This window comes from Sarcophilus harrisii, chromosome 3, assembly GCF_902635505.1.
Source record: "Sarcophilus harrisii chromosome 3, mSarHar1.11, whole genome shotgun sequence".
NCBI classification, from domain to species: Eukaryota; Metazoa; Chordata; class Mammalia; order Dasyuromorphia; family Dasyuridae; genus Sarcophilus; species Sarcophilus harrisii.
In genome coordinates, this window is record NC_045428.1 from 219525265 (window position 1) to 219539014 (window position 13750).

Consider the following 13750-nt stretch of genomic DNA (forward strand, 5'->3'; position numbering starts at 1 on the left):
TCAAAAAAGTCAAAATGAACACAAGCAGGGTCATAAGCTCACTAATAATGTCAGAAAGAACAACTAAAGCTGTCTCTCATCTCTTTCAATTTGAGTAGAATGAATATCAATGGTCTGTCAATACGATAAAGAGGAGATTCTAAAATTATATATGGCAGGGGAGATGCTCATAACAAGAAGGCATAACTGAGATCTGCTGAGGGAACAGACTTCTATCCCAATACTCATTCTAAGGCATAAATTAAACTTAAGTTAAATGCACCTGTGATTTCGTTCCTTTGTAGACGATTTTTTTTAAGTCCAAGGGTAGGATTTTTACATTTATTTTTTTTATTAAATTTTATCTTACTAGCTTCAACCAATATTGTGGCTTGTTGAGAACTCCAGGATCTTAAATCTATTATTCAATGTATCAGCTATCCTTCCCTGGTTCTTGCCTACTCCTTCGTTTAAATAAATAGTCTTTAAAAATGATTAAAAGAACAAAGCCAGGTAGATAACAGATTCCCCCACACTGGTTGTCATCCATCTCTTTCACAGAATGTGCTTTGCCTTCTTCTCTATTAATTGTCATTGGGAAAAAATGGATCTATTTTATTTTTCAAATTTTTTCTATCTTATTTCCTTTTTGAAAAAATTCTAAACTTAAGAAATAAAAGAAGCATTTTCTTAACAAAGTGGAATAGAAAAAAAAAAGAGGATTGCACCTGAAAGTGCAGGTTTATTATATACAACTTGCTATTCTCTTTAAATATATAACAAAGTTATCATGTAACTTTCTTAGTCCCCCCTTCCCTCCCATCCTAAAAGTAGCTACCATTGGACACCAATATGTATATACATATATCTACATGCATACACATCAATTCTTTCTCTGGATACAAATAGCATCTTTCTTCATACAACCTCAATAAATAATTTGGGTATTAATAATAGAATGATTTGGTCCCTCTAAGTTGTTCTTAAAACAATATTGTTGTTACTGTATACACATTCTGCTCATTTTGCTCTTCATTATTTCATGCAAATCTTTCTGTGTTTTTCTAAAATATCAAGCTCATCATTTCTTATAGCAAAGTAATATTCCATATTCCATTTAGCACAACTTGTTCAGCTATTCTCCAACCAACAGGCATCCTTATAGTGTCCAGTTCTTTGCCATCACAAAGAGAACCACAATAAATATTCTAGAACATATAGTTTCTTTTTCTTTTCCCCTATTCATCTTGGGCAACAGACCTAAAAGTGCAATTTCTGGGTCAAAGGGTATAGGCAATTTAATAATACTTTGGGCATAATTCCAAATTGCTCTCTAAAATGGTTGAATCAGGTCACAGATCCATCAACAATGAATTAAAGTCCCAATTTTTCTGCATCTATCCCATTTCCTATGGAGAAGAAAACTTTGCAAGTCTTTCAAAATATAAAGACCATCTTCAGATTCTTTAACCAATGAATTGTTCAGTTTCATTTATGATAAATTTGTTTTGTTTTTGCCAGCATTCTTTGATACAACCTTCCTGAAGCTGATAGGACAAAATTTTACAACATTAAGAGACACAAGATATTTCCCAAAAATTTTGGTCCCTTGCTGTCTTCAAGTATCAATCAATCAACAAATATTTATTAAGGCCCTTTCGGTGTGCCAGGCACTATGCTAGCCTCTGAGGATTCAAGTGCAATGAAGGATAGGATTCCCATTCCCAAAGAATTTACATTCAAAGTACAAGTGACCCTATAATACAACAAACAATAATCTACTAACTCTCTGGTGAAGTCTACCTTAAATTCACCATTAAGACTTGCTAATGATTTCTGTATAGATTCAAACATACCTGCTCCCTTCCTTCCTTTAATAACACAACACCACCAATAATAAAAATTAGCATTTATATAGAGCTTTAAGGTTGCAAAATGTTTTACATACATTAAATTGTTTGATCCTCACAATAACCTTATGAGAAAAGTACTATTATTCCCATTTTACAGAAGAAACTGAGGCAGACAGAAGTTAAGTGACTTGTTCAGAGTCATACAACTTGTGGCTCAGGCAGGTTTTGAACTCAAGTCCCAGACTCCCATGATTTTCTAAAAAAGATCATTCAACCAACAAGTTATCTACTGGGTAGGTATACTGCCCAGTGATAACACAAAAGTAAAAGATAGACTCCTTCTCCTCAAGAGGCTTACTATCTAGTTAGAGAAATACTCTTGTTGTGCTTAGTTGTTTATTCTTGAAGAGGAACAAAGATATTAGAAGAGTGATGTCTTGACTTGCAAGTGTATTGGATTTGTTTTACTAAAGCAAAACAATTTCAAAGCTCCAATGATGAACATAGTATCTGCCTCCAGAGACAGAACTGAAATCGATTGAATACAGACTGAAGCATGATATTTTTCATTTTTTTCTTTTATTCAAGTCTTTTTTGTACAATATGATTAATATGGAAATGTTTTACATAATTGTACATGTATAACTTATATCTGATTACATAGCATGGCCAGGGGGAGGGAAGAAAGGGAAAGAGGGATAGATTTTGGAACTCAAAACTTCAAATAAAAATGTTTAAAAATTGGGGGGAGGGAAAGAATGTAAACTTTATGAGGGTAGGGATCATTTCACTGTTATCATTATATTCCTCAACAAGTGCTTAATAAACACTTAGCAATGCTGTTTGTTTGTTTTTATTTGATTTAACTCAATAGGTCTAGAGTAATCAAGGAAGGCATTGTGGAGGAAATGAGATTTGAGGTAGACCTTGAAGACTGGGGAGAAATTGAACAGGGAGAAATAAAGGGATATTTTAGAAAAAGAGAATGGTAAGCAAAGATAGCATGGCTAGGATGAATATCATAGTCAGTAGATAACATTAAGATGGTGCTTTAAGGCTTGTTCCTACTTACCTTGCTTGTTCCTCTCAACAATCCTGTTATCTTCATTTTTTAGAAGAGGAAACTGAGTTGGAAAGAAATGAAGCATTTTGTCCCCAGTTAAGACAACTAGCAAGTATCTGAAACAGGATTTGAACCCAGATCTTTGGGTTAACTAAAGGAGAAGGTACAAATCAGGGAATAATAAAAGAAGTAAGATCAGCTAGGTCACATAGGCCAGGTTATGGAAATGTTGAAAAAAATTTTTTTAAATGCTAAAAGTTAGAAGAATCTGAACTTGATATTATCAGCAACAGCTTTTTCTTTCTTTCTTTTTCTTTTCTGTTTCCCTTTCACTCATGTATTGTGCTTCCAATATACTATTCTGCCCTAGTAAAGGAATACATGGACATGAGTAAATGAAGAAAGCCCCTTTTTTTCATGTAGGAAGTTTTTCCAATAAGCAGCTTCTCCTACTTACCCAAAGTCATACTCTGTACTTCCCCAGTGATTGGGTTCCATCTGCAAACTTTTTGTGCATTGATATCCACAAAAACAAGGTGACCAGTCTTTTCATCCCACACAGGACACTCTCCCATCCGGTTCTTTTCCTTCAGAACAGTCTCTATCTTAATAGAAGCCATTGCCTGAGAAAGAAAGTGAGTAAATGTCAGTAAACCCATGACTGAATCACACAGTTGGTGGGGTTTCCCTTACCTTTTAGACAGACTGAATATGAATACTTGAGCCATCTGTTTATAGCACACTCTTTAAAGGAACACACTGAAAATTCTATTTGGGGAAGAGAGCCTAACTTATTGAACATTATATGTCATTATTAAACAATCAGTTTGTGTAACCATGTATTACTATGTATTATATGCCAGGCGTTGTGCTAAGCTCGAGAGATACAAAAAGAGGCAAAAGACATCCCCTGCCCTCAAAGAGCTCACACTCTAATAGGGAAGACAATATGCAAATACATAAAAACAAATTATATACATTATGAGACAGAATTAAAGACCTAGAAGTGGAAAGACCTTTAAAGACCGCATAATCCAAACTTTCCCCCCATTTTTTTTTTACAGATGTTAAAAAATGAGGTCCAAGAAGATTAAATGAATTGCTAAACATCACACAAGTAGTATTAGAATTGAGATCTGAATCTAGGTGTTCTCCCTTCCAAGTTAGTGAGCTTCTGATTGTACCATCTTGCTCCTCAATTGATGATGTTTTGTAAAATGTCTTAAGATAGTTTCATTAGCTTTAAAAAAAATTTTTTTTTGCTGTTTAAAATTTCATGAATTGGAAGGTACCTCAGACATCATCTAGTCCAACCTTCTCATTTTTCAAATAAGGAACTTAAATCCCAGGAACATTCAATGACTTGAAAATTTTATTTTGATATTATTTTCTTCATAAATTTCATTATCTAATTATTTTATTTTTTATTTTGGTGATAGAACTGGGGTTAAGTAGCTTGCGCAGAGTCATACAGCTAGTAAATGTTAAGTGTCTGAGTTTGTATTTGAACTCAGGTCCTCCCAACTCTAGGGCGGGTATTCTATGTAGTCTGTCATCTAGCTGCCTCCAGAGTCTCTATTTTTCTTTAAAAAAAAAAAAAAAGCATTAGTATTTAACTGAGGTTACATTAGCTATGTAAATTAATTTGTGCAGTATCGTCATTGCAATACAATTGAACTATGAACATTGTCTCTCCAAATATTTAGGTCTGCCTTTATTTCAGACTTTATATTTTTACAAGAGGTAGCATTCTGTAGAGAAGAGAGCAGATTCAGGAAAACCTGGGTGCAATACTTTCTCTGACATGTACTGCCCATATAATACCGGGCTCTAGGCAATTCTCTACTCCCATAAATAGCAGTAGAAGTGCTCATCTACATTGAGAATGTGTTTCCCATGGTGCAATGGATTGAGTACTACTATAAATTTTTTTTTAGCCCTTACTATAAATTGCTTAGTGGATTTAAATCACAAGTAATTGGTGGGTTTTGTTGTTGTTGATACTTTTCTTCATTTTCATGTAACTCCCAATCTGTCGTCTTACCCTGTTCTGCTCTCTCTTTCCACTGTGCCCTGGAGAACAAAATTCTCCTTCATCTTATACTCATTTTTGTACTTATGAAAATTTAGTTCCTCCTAGAAGACTGTATTCCTGACCACTCTCTCTAGTTTTGGATGAGCCTTCCACCCACCCATCTTTCCACATTGGTTGAGTTCTGGGATGGAGTATACACACTTCTTGTTCCTCACTGCCACTTCCAGACCCTTCTTCTGTCCTCATCCACTCACTATTCTTTGCAGGAGCATCCCATCAGTCTCTTCACTCTATCTCTAACTGAGAGACTACATGGTACAGAGGAAACAGCACTGGCTTTTGAGTTAAAAGGTCAAATCCTATCTGTCATTTATTATCTGTATGACATTGGGCAAGTCATTGAATGTTCTGGGACTCAAGTTCATTATCTGAAAAATGAGATTGAATTGGATGTCTGAAGTCCTTTCCAATTCTACATCTATGATCATATGCAGATCCTTATGGTAATTTATCTACTAGCCTCCTTTCCTCTTCCCCACCCTCCTCTCCATTCCTCCAAGGAGTTCAGTACTTTGACTTACAGTGTTCCTCTCCTTCCAAAAACCTTTCCCTCAGACTTGGTGACTATAATAAATACAATCATGTCTCTTCAAACATCCTGACCCAATTCATTAAAATCTTCCATTAAAATCTATCTTCAAGTCATTATATCAGAAATCTTATAATCTATATTTTCCTATCAACTGAAATAGTCACCAATCCATGGTCTGAAATTCCCTTTTAAAATTATACTTTTGTTCCCTCTATCTCTCCTTCTATCTCAGGGTTCCTTAACCCATTTAAAATTTGTAAATCTAATTTTTCAAGCATTCATTTTCCCTCCCAACATCCCCCAACTCATAAAGAAGGGAAGGAAGGAAGGAAGGAAGGAAGGAAGGAAGGAAGGAAGGAAGGAAGGAAGGAAGGAAGGAAGGAAGAAAAAAAAAGAAGGGACTGAGGGAGGCAAAAGGGGGAAGGAAGAAAAAAAAAGGAAGTGAGAAAGAGGGTGAGGGAAGAAGGGAAAGGAAGAGAAAAGCTCTGAATTACAAAAGCAAAGCACATTCCCACATTGATCATGTTCAAAAATGAATTTCTTGTTCTGCATATTAGACCATAATTTCTCTGTCACGAGGTAGGTAGCATTATTCATAATTTCTCTGGAATCACATAATTAGAGCTAAGTCTTTCAAAGTTGTTCATTTTCTTAATACTGATAGAATAAGGTAAATTTCTCAATTCACTCTGCATCAATGAGAACAAACTTCCCAGTTTTTCTAATACCTTTCTTCATTTCTTAGAGCACAATTGTACTCCATTACATTCATAAATTGTGATTTGTTCAGTTATCTTTCAAATGATGGGCATTCCCTTAGTTTTGATTTTTTTGCCACCACAAAAGAGCTGCTATAAATATTTTTGCACATAAAGGACCTTTCCCTTTTACTTTGATTTATTTTGGATATAGATCTAGCAGAGGAATAGCTGGGTAAAAGAGCATGCATTATTTAGTAATGTTTTGTACATTTCCAAATTGTTTCTCAGAATTGTTAGACCTAATCACAATAGTAGTATATCAATATGTCTTTTCTCCAGCATTTGTAACTTTCACCAATCTGATGGATGTGAGGTCAAACCTGAGAATTTATTTAATTTGCATTTCTCTAATAATTGGAGATTTTGAGCATTTCCCCCCACATAACTATAGATAGCCTGAGTTGTTTTTTCTCTCTTGAGAATTTCATTAGGCCATTTATCAACTATGAAATGACTTTTAAAAATATTCCTCATATATCTTAGAAAAGAAATATCTTATCTGAACTATTATAGTTTTTTAAATTTTTAATTTAACCTTTTAATTCTTAAAATCTGTTCCCACTCCAATCCATTCCATACATAAACTTGTTAAAATGATTTTCCTTAAATTTAGTTTCAACTGTGTTACTTGTTCCCTTGTTTTTCAGTTGTTTTGACTTTTCATGACCCCATTTGTGATTTTCTTGGCAAAAATACTGGAATGATTTGCCATTTTCTTCTCTGGCTCATTTTATAGATGAGGAAACTGAAGTAAAAAGTGACTTGCTCAGGATCACATAGATAGGAAGTATCTGAAGCCAAATTTGAACTCAAGAAGAGGATTCTTCTTGACTCCAGGCTCAGCCCTCTACCTACTGGCCTCAAGTACATCATTATTCTATTCAATAATTTCATGTTTTATTATTGTCTCAAGGCTAAAATATATATTCCTGCTTGATTTTAAAAACTTTTTATAATCTGACTCCAACCTAATTTTCCTAATTTGTTATATATTATTCTCCCTTCCTAACACTCTGGTCTGGTTTGGCAATTGTGTGGTGGAGTGGATAGAATGCTGGGCCTGCATTCAGGAAGGCCTGAATTCCAACTCAGCCTCAGACACTTAACATCCCTGGGAAACTCATCAAACTTCTGTTTGCCTTAGTTTCTTCTGGTGTAAAATAAGAAGAATGATTGTACATACCTTGCAGAGTTTTTGTGAAGATCAAATGAAAGGATATTTGTAAATGCATTCAGCACTGGGTCTACACATATTAGGCACTATATACTTGCTTATTCTTTTCCCTTCCCTATAATACAAAGTTACTAACATTTTAATTTATGTTTCAGAAAGTATTTTAAGGTTATTCTTAAATTCATCTGCATTATATATTGCCAAGAGAGATATATTGCCAAGAGCATCTGAATAACTGTAAAGGTGCCTCAGGTCTTGATTGCTTTGTTATTTTGACTCTAAGAGTCATTGTGGGAAAATAAATAAAACCCCAAACAATTTCTAGCACATTAATTCAAATATGATATGATAAAGTCATTCAAAGAAAGAAGTAATGGTGAGTTAGCAAAACTGCCCACAGAGTGCATGTGGTACCTGAAGAAGCAGATATCCTAAGAGCTGAGATAGCCTCTGAGGTGTCCATAAAATTATGAATAATTTTTAAAAATTAGAAAGTATAGTGTCTTCTGTTCTTGTTAAGCTGGTAGTTCACCTTTGGCTACGAACTTGGCAATGAAGGAGTAAATTACTGAATGGAAACAGTGCCCAGGTAATTTATGTAGCACAACTGGAAGGGGTGAAAGTCCTCATTCAGCATTCTCTTTCATATGGGTGTGGACTGGCATATGGGTAAACAAACCTGACTGTTACTAAATAAAGCCCAAAGTCTTCGCCAAATAAAGAACTTAAGGAGAAGCAATGCTGTTGTGAAAGAAAGGTAATGGGATCAGGTCTAATACTTCAGGTAATCAAATGTCCATCATATGAATGTACTTTTGAAGTTTGATGGACATCATACGCCTGTCATCAACAAAGAAAACATACAGAGGTTCTACTCAAGGGCTATGTCAGTAGGACACAAGCTCTCATAGATCCCACTTAGCTGGAAAGGTTTCAAGGGTGAGAACATTTATTATTTAAAGGGTTGTTGCGTTCCAACGTCAAGTAGCCAGATGGTATAACAGATAGAGCACTGGACTTGTAATCAGAAAGACTTGTCTTCATGAGTTCAAATCTGGCCTCTGATATTTAATAGCTGTGTGACCCTGAGCAAGTCACATAACCCCATTTGCCTCAGTTTCCTAATTTGTAAAATGAGTTGGAGAATGAAATGGCAAACCACTCCATTATTTCTTCCAAGAAATGGGATCATGAAGAGTTGGATACAACTGAAGCAGAACAATAACAACAACCTCCAACATGAAGATTTTCTTGATGCCTCCCAACTACCTAGTACTTTCTTAATATTATTTTTGTAGAAACTATGCACGTTCTTGTATACATATTCTATACGGTATTCAATAGAACACAAACCTTCTGAGGGCAAGAACTGTTTCTTTTTTGTCTTTGTGTCCCCATTGCTTAACACAGTTCTTAACACCTGGTAATAAGAGAAATGATTATTTCTTCACATATTAATAACCATTTACTATTGGGGACATCCAGGATTGTTTTCCTTTTTATTTCTTCATTCTTTACTAGATCAAATTCTCCCCCCGCCTTGAGCAATATAGCTGAAAATGAGATAGAATTTTAACATTCTCTTCAATCTTGTTCAGACTCCATCCAATTGGGGAAAATTAGTTCTGACTCAAGAGTAAAATAATTTAATCTAGGGGAATTCTAGCCCATTTTGTTCTACTCAGACTTGGTGGGTCTGGGGTAGGAAAAAGGTAGATCCTTTATTTAGACTGCTCAAGGTTAGAGATAATCTGGGAGTAAATCAAGTCCCCTCATTAAAATGGGCCCATCTCAACCCCCACGTGCAAAAATGATTGTGGCAGCCCTTTTTGTAGTGGCAAGAAACTGGAAACTGAATGAATGTCCATCAGATGGAGAATGTCTGAATAAGTTATGGTATAAAAATGTTATGGAATATTATTGTTCTGTAAGAAATGATCAGGAGAATGATTTCAGAAAGGCCTGGACAAACTTGCATGAACTGTTGCTGAGTGAAATGAGCAGAACCAGGAGATTATTGTACACAGCAGCAACAATAATATATAATGATCAATTCTAATGGACATAGCTCTCTTCAACAATGAGATAATTCAGACCACTTTCAATGGTCTTATGATCAAAAGAGCCATCTACACCCAGAGAGAGGACTGTGGGAACTGAGTGTGGTTCACAACATAGCGTTCTCACTCTTTTTGTTGTTGTTTGCTTTCATTTTATTTTCTTCATCATTTTTTTTTTCTGGTTTGATTTGATTTTTCTAGTACAGCAAGATAATTGTATAAATATGTATACATATATTGGATTTAACATATATTTCTACTGTGTTTAACATATACTGGACTACTTGCCATCTAGGAGAGGAGGGGTGAGAGAAGTGGGGGGTGGAACTGGAACACAAAGTTTTGCAAATGCTAATGTTGCAGAACTATCCATGCATATGTTTTAAAAAATAAAAAACTTTAATAAAAAAAGTAATAAAACATTCTTCTAAAAAATAAAACAAAATGGGCCCATCTCTCATTATAATATCCATTCTCATTAAATATTAAGCAATTAGAATTGATTTCTGCATGTTGGAAATACCCATTCTTCTAAGGGCATATCAGCATTAAGAGGCCACCATGATGCATCATCGAGTTGAGAGACACAACTAAATGACCATCCTTTTATTAATTACTTGCAAGACATGACTTTTATGAAAATGCATGTGCCTTTTCAATGAGGGGAGATAAGGTGAAAAGAGAAGAAGAGAGACAATCTGGAATGCAAAGTTTTATAAAACAAATGTTAAAAATTATTTTACATTTTTGAGAATGATGTAACTGGAGAAAATAAAATATCAAATAAATTGGAAAAAATTTTAAAGGTTATTTGCTAGCAATAATTAATAAAATAATCACCCAGAAATTATGTTTCTTGAACATTTTGTATGTCTCAGTTAATACTGACTATATCCTTGTTGATTAATTAATTGAAGATTGCCTGATGAAGTGCAGAGATGCTGAGGTTAACCACCATGTAATGACTTTTTTTGGCCACAGAAACTTATGAAACTATTAAAGTAGAGAGGGGCTATGTGATTTGTTTGTGGAAGGAGTACTCATACTAATGAAAAATATGTTTGGGTAGTCTAATAACTAACTCACTGCTCATCATAAATTTGAGATGAATTTTTCTTATTTTGGATTCTACCTACACAGTTTACATATATATTATACACATATTCTACTTACACAGCTAGGTGGCAAAATGTTTAGCATTTAGGATCAGGAATCAGGAAGACCTGAGATCAAATCTGGCCTCCAACATCTACTATTTATGTTACCTTGGGTCAGTCACTTAATCACTGTCTGGCTCAGTTTCTTTATCTGTAAAAATAGAGATAATAATATCTACCCCTCAGAATGAGAAAACAAGCTATTTGCAAAATACTTTGCAAAGGTTAAAAATGCTATGTAAATGTTAATGGGTGTTATTATTTACCTAGGAAGGAATATAGTAAAACCTATTTCCAATGCCATCCTATTTTCCATGCCGTCCATCATTGGTCCTTCCCTGATGCAATCAAGTCTAAAGGATTCCTCTGGCCTTCCTCCCTTTCTTCTTGCACTATTCACCAATACTCCTCTCCTGGCTCTCTGGGCTACCAAACCTGCCAAATCACTTAGAATATGGTTATTATGAGTCCTATCTATATTACAGTTGGTTACTTATTTGGAACTTGATTCCCACATACCATACTATCATCTCTTTCCCTATCACCATGATTAGAACCTATCTCATAAGCTTGTAGATCTTGTGCTAGAAGAAAAGTCAAAAGTCATCAGATCCAACTCTCATTCCATAGAATACTGAATTCTCATAGAAAACTGAAATCTGTGGAATAAAATGATTTGTCTACATTCACATTGGCAATAAATAGAAGAGCTGAAATTCGAATCTAGATACACAAACTCCAAATCTCATTCTCTTTTCATCTTTGCTAGGGTGATGTTTTCACTCCCCTGTCAATTGGATTTAAGTAAGGCAGAGCTGCAGATATCAGCTTCACTCTTCCCTCCAGAGTTATTGAAGTCCAGAGTCAAGACAAAAGTTAAAACATTTGGTGATGGCCAGGATGCAATGAATGACTTTGGTCTTTCTAAGTTAAAGTCTTTCCCAGACCTCAGTTTATCTGAGGCAACACCCATTCAGTAATTAAGATCAATGAGAATTGAGACAAAGATGGCTTAATTTGCCATCTCAAAATGTCAGTCTGGAAGACAAAGATTTTCTGTTCTGGGAAGAACAGAAAACAATTGCTAATTTAGACTCATCCTATGACGTCAAAACCTAAGCAATAAACCATAGAAGCTTGGAAAGGGGTGCTATTATTGGCCATCTTACCAGCTGCCTCTAATCCTTATGATTTAAAATTCTTGGTTTTCTAGTAAAAAATTCCTCTCCTGTGTAATCTATACCCATCTTTATCCTTGTTCAGTTTAGCTCTACCTCTCCTCTCCTTAACTCTTCTATGATGATCTCTCAAGTCCTCATTCAATCATTAGCAAGCTTTCCTTCATTCTCCATCTCTTCTTATACTCATTCCATCTCCTGGTACTTAATGAAACCTGACCTCCTATTGGAGACACCAATTTCTTTGTCGTTCAATGATAGAGCCAGAAGGAATTAGCATACTCCTTCCTCTTCACTTCTTCTCCCAGATATTTGATCCTTTATCATCACTTCAGTCTGCTGCAGTCCTTGTATTTCTTGTCTTCTAGAACATGTTCCTATCTTCTCCAATTATTTTAGCATTATGCATATAGTTTTCCTTTTTGCCCTAATTTTTGCCACCATCTTCTGTGATTTCAATTCTCATTGTGGTGACCATCCTAATACTCAAGGGTAGGGAGGTCTTTTTATCCCTTTATCTGATAAATACCAGGATCTCCATAAATACTTGTTGATTGATTAAGAACCACCCCCTCCAAAATTACATTCTTTTTACTTTGGATATATCTTCTATGTATTTATTTATTCACATCATGTTTCTCCCATTAGAATGTAAGTTCATTTTAAAAATAGAATTTAATCCATTGTCATTACTATTTTTCAATAATGAACTATAAATGTTAGTTATAGCAATAAGAGAAGAAGAAATTGAAGGAATTAGAACAGACAATGTGGAAAGAAAACTATCACTTTGCAGATGAAAAATGGGTATACTTACAGAATACTAGAGAACCAACTAAAACACTAGTTGAAATAATTAACAACTTTAGCAAAGTTGCAGTATATAAAATAAGCCCATATAAATCATCAACATGTCTATATATTACCAAAAAAAAAATCCAGCAACAAGAGATAGAAAGAAAAATTCCTTTTAAAATAAGTATAGACAATAAAAACTATTTGGAAGTCTACCTGCCAAGATAAATCCAGGAACTACATGAATACATTTACAAAACATTTTTCATGCAAATAAGGTCAGATCTAAACAATGGGGAAAATATTAATTGTTCATGAGTAGATTGAGACAATATAATAAAGATGACGATTCCACCAAAATTAATCTACTTATTAAGTGCCTACCCACTCAAACTACCAAATTTTTTTTTACAGAGCTAGAAATTTTTTTTAAAAAAATTCATCTGGAAGAACAAAAGGTCAAGAATATCAAAGGAATCAATGAAAACAAATGTGAAAAATGTGGCTTAACCATACCAAATCTTAAATTATATTATAAAGCAATAATCATCAAAACTATCTGGTATTGGCTAAGAAATAGAGTGGTGGAATTCATTAGGTACAGAAGGCTCCCAAAGTAAGCATGATAGGATATAATAAACATTTAATAAATGTTTGTTAATTAATTGGTAGATTAACATTTATCAATTGTGTCTTTGACCCTTTTTTCTCTTTTCTTTTTTGGTAATCTCACCACTTATCATTGCTCAATTATCCTCCTATAAAAATTATTCCATATTCTAAATGTCTCACACCTGATCTTTTACTAGAACTCCATTCCAATATTTCCAATTACCTCCTAGACATCTTAGTCTCACTTTCCTTTGTTTCATCTACATTCAAATAATGACCACTAACTTTGGGTGTCCTTAAAGGCTCTGTTCTGAGCCTTCTCCTTTCCCTTTATTTTATCCCATGTAAGGATTTTATCAGTTCAACTTTCATCTCTATGAGCCCTGGTCCCATATTAACTACTGCCTTTTAGACATTTCCAACTATGTGTCCTGTAGATATTTAAAATTCAACACATCCCAAATAGAATTTGTTATTTCTCTCTCAACCCC

The 13750-nt window shown here is 34.4% G+C and overlaps 1 protein-coding gene across 2 annotated transcripts in view; it reads right to left on the minus strand.

Moving 5' to 3' along the window:
- Positions 1–13750, minus strand: part of LOC100931403 (regucalcin-like) — a 51177-nt gene that overhangs the window by 12146 nt on the left and 25281 nt on the right. For both annotated transcript variants that reach the window (XM_003766697.3, XM_031959074.1), the window contains exon 2: positions 3353–3518. In XM_003766697.3, coding sequence (XP_003766745.1) covers positions 3353–3515 — 163 coding nt within the window. In that variant the 5' untranslated portion in view covers positions 3516–3518. The remainder of the gene's footprint in view (positions 1–3352; positions 3519–13750) is intronic.